The following is a 2500-nucleotide window of genomic DNA, read 5'->3' on the forward strand; positions in this document are numbered from 1 at the left end:
GTACCAGGAGTTTTATTAGTTGGAGCTGGGAGTGTCTTCCTTTACCCTGCTTGACCCCTCTCTCGCACACCAGACAGTGAAAGCACATTGTGTGCCCACAACTGACGACACAAGAGGGTGTCAGTTCACATACATTCAGCAGGTCGGTTTTAGAAACAACAGAGCCGCTCCAAAATGCTTCAAAACACAAGCATGGAAATAAATCAACTTAAAACACGATACAGTTGATGATGGGGAAATGATAATGGCCATCACAGAGCTTTCATGATGTTGTTAATTACACAAAACCAAGAGAGTAAAATATTTCTTTACTGGCAGGTTGGGTTTGGAGGTGGGTCTGATCTTGGCATATCATTCTTTAGATTGATTATAATGGGAGTCAAAGGAAGGTTCACACAAGCAAACTAGGACTGTGTACATGTGCTTGTGTGTATCTGTATGTCTATACACAGTAAAAATATAAGAGTTAACGTAACACTGTTAATATTACTCTTACAAAAGAGTTGAAATTAACTCAGATAACAGATAATGTTTCAGATAACATTTGATCCCACTGACAAATAAAGTTGATTCTACTCAGCATTGTGTAAATATGAAGTGCTGCCATTTGCAGAATTGTATGACTTTTGACTCATGGATTCATATAAGTTAACCCCCGAAATATACACCCCGTAGACACTCAATTTTTGAATATGTGTTTCCTATGAAACATAGGCCTACCTTACAGATTCTTTGTGTATGTGTGCCTGTATCAGGGCTTGACAATGGCACCTGCCAACCGGCCAAAAATGGGTAAAACTTGGCCATGGCTATTAACAATTTGAGTCTCACTAGCCACTTTGGGGTGTAATTTATTCTTGAGTATGACATATCTCAGCAGCATCCTGATTTGCACCTTATGTTATTTAGATTCAAGAAAGATCATTGAGATTCTATTTGTCTGATATACTGTATGTATTGTTTCACTTAACACACTATGTTCATAACACTATTTTTTGTGTCATCGCTTCAATGTTCTGAGCTTAGAAGTATCATGGTTAAGAAAATATGTTTAAAAATACTGACAGCAAAAATGTGGCTTGCAAAGGCTGAATGGCTAGTGACTCAGGGAAAACCACTAGCCACTGGCCAGTGAGCAAAATGTCAAGCCCTGATCTGTATTTTTTTCATGAATCTCACCATACAGAGTCCTTGAACAATTGTAATCTGTATGTGTGTCTGTATTTTGTTGTGAACCTCACCTTATAGACTCTTTAAGTATTTTTTACTCTGTATGTGCGTTTGTACTCTGTATGTCTGTATTTTGTTGTGAACCTCACTCTTTAAGTATTTTCACTCTGTTTGTGCATGTGTGTCTGTATGTCTGTATTTTGTTGTGAAGCTCGCCTTATGACTCTTTAAGTATTTTCACTCTGTATGTGCATATATGTCTGTTTGTCTGTATTTTGTCGTGGACCTCACCTTACAGACTCTTTAAGCCTCTCCACCAGTACGTTCTTGGGCTGGGCCTTCTCGGCTATGTCCTCCACATTGAGTTCATCCAGCACCTCCCTTTGCATGCTGTAGCCCACCCTGCGCCTCCTGGGCTCCTGCGCCACCTCCTCCTGCTCCTCATGGTGCTCCTGCTGGTTCTCCGCCATTACTCCTTACCGATGAGGGAGGCGCTAATTAAAACGAGCAAGTCTGCTGCGATTGCTTTTCTTGCTTCTCTAATTAATTACGAAGAATTAATTACAAGTCCACGTTCTCTGACGACCAGGCTTGAGCTGGTGACTGCTGCCGCCAGGGATTCTCTGCTGCCAAGGATGTTAGCCGGGAATGGTTCTTGCTCCCCACGTCGCGCTGTAAAAGCTCACCGGAAATCCAGCAAAAAGTGAACAATAAATAATAAATAAATAAATCAAAAAGTACAAATACGAAGGTTAAGGTGTGATTGAATGGCATGAGCAGTAGTTCCTCATTCGTCTCCAGTTTTGGTGTTCCAGGTATGGTGCCGGAGGAGACGATGCGTCTTGTCTCCTTTGTCCTCCGAGGTTGTCTCTACAGGTGTGTGTCCTGAGCACTCAGTTTTACTCATTTGCTTACACACCTATGCATTCATTCAAACTCACTCACTCATACTCACTCTCACACTCACACACACACGTGCGCGCACACACGCACACACATTCTCTCTCACACACACACACACACACACACACACACACACACACACACACACACACACACACACACACACACACACACACACACACACACACACACACACACACACACACACACACACACACACACACACACACAGACACACACACGCACACACACACGCACACCGATACACACTGAAAGACAGACCAAAGTCCTGATTTATGAGATATCCTAAAAAGAAGTGGGATGGTGTGGGTGTGCAGGGCCTTCCTCTGAGGTGCCCAGGGACGCTTCTAGTCAATTTGGTGCCCTAGGCGAGCACACCTTTTTGCTTTTGGTGGAATTAGAAATC

General features: G+C 42.6%; 1 protein-coding gene across 1 annotated transcript in view; it reads right to left on the reverse strand.

Moving 5' to 3' along the window:
- The window catches only part of LOC134457673 (solute carrier family 26 member 6), a 28570-nt gene extending 26940 nt beyond the window's left edge, over window positions 1–1630 (reverse strand). Inside the window, exon 1 of the mRNA XM_063209675.1 lies at window positions 1462–1630. Within this exon, the coding sequence (XP_063065745.1) occupies window positions 1462–1559 (98 nt within the window). The 5' untranslated portion in view covers window positions 1560–1630. The remainder of the gene's footprint in view (window positions 1–1461) is intronic.
- Between the last annotated feature and the right edge of the window lie 870 nt (window positions 1631–2500).

The sequence above is a fragment of the Engraulis encrasicolus genome, chromosome 10 (genome assembly GCF_034702125.1).
Source record: "Engraulis encrasicolus isolate BLACKSEA-1 chromosome 10, IST_EnEncr_1.0, whole genome shotgun sequence".
Taxonomy (NCBI): domain Eukaryota; kingdom Metazoa; phylum Chordata; class Actinopteri; order Clupeiformes; family Engraulidae; genus Engraulis; species Engraulis encrasicolus.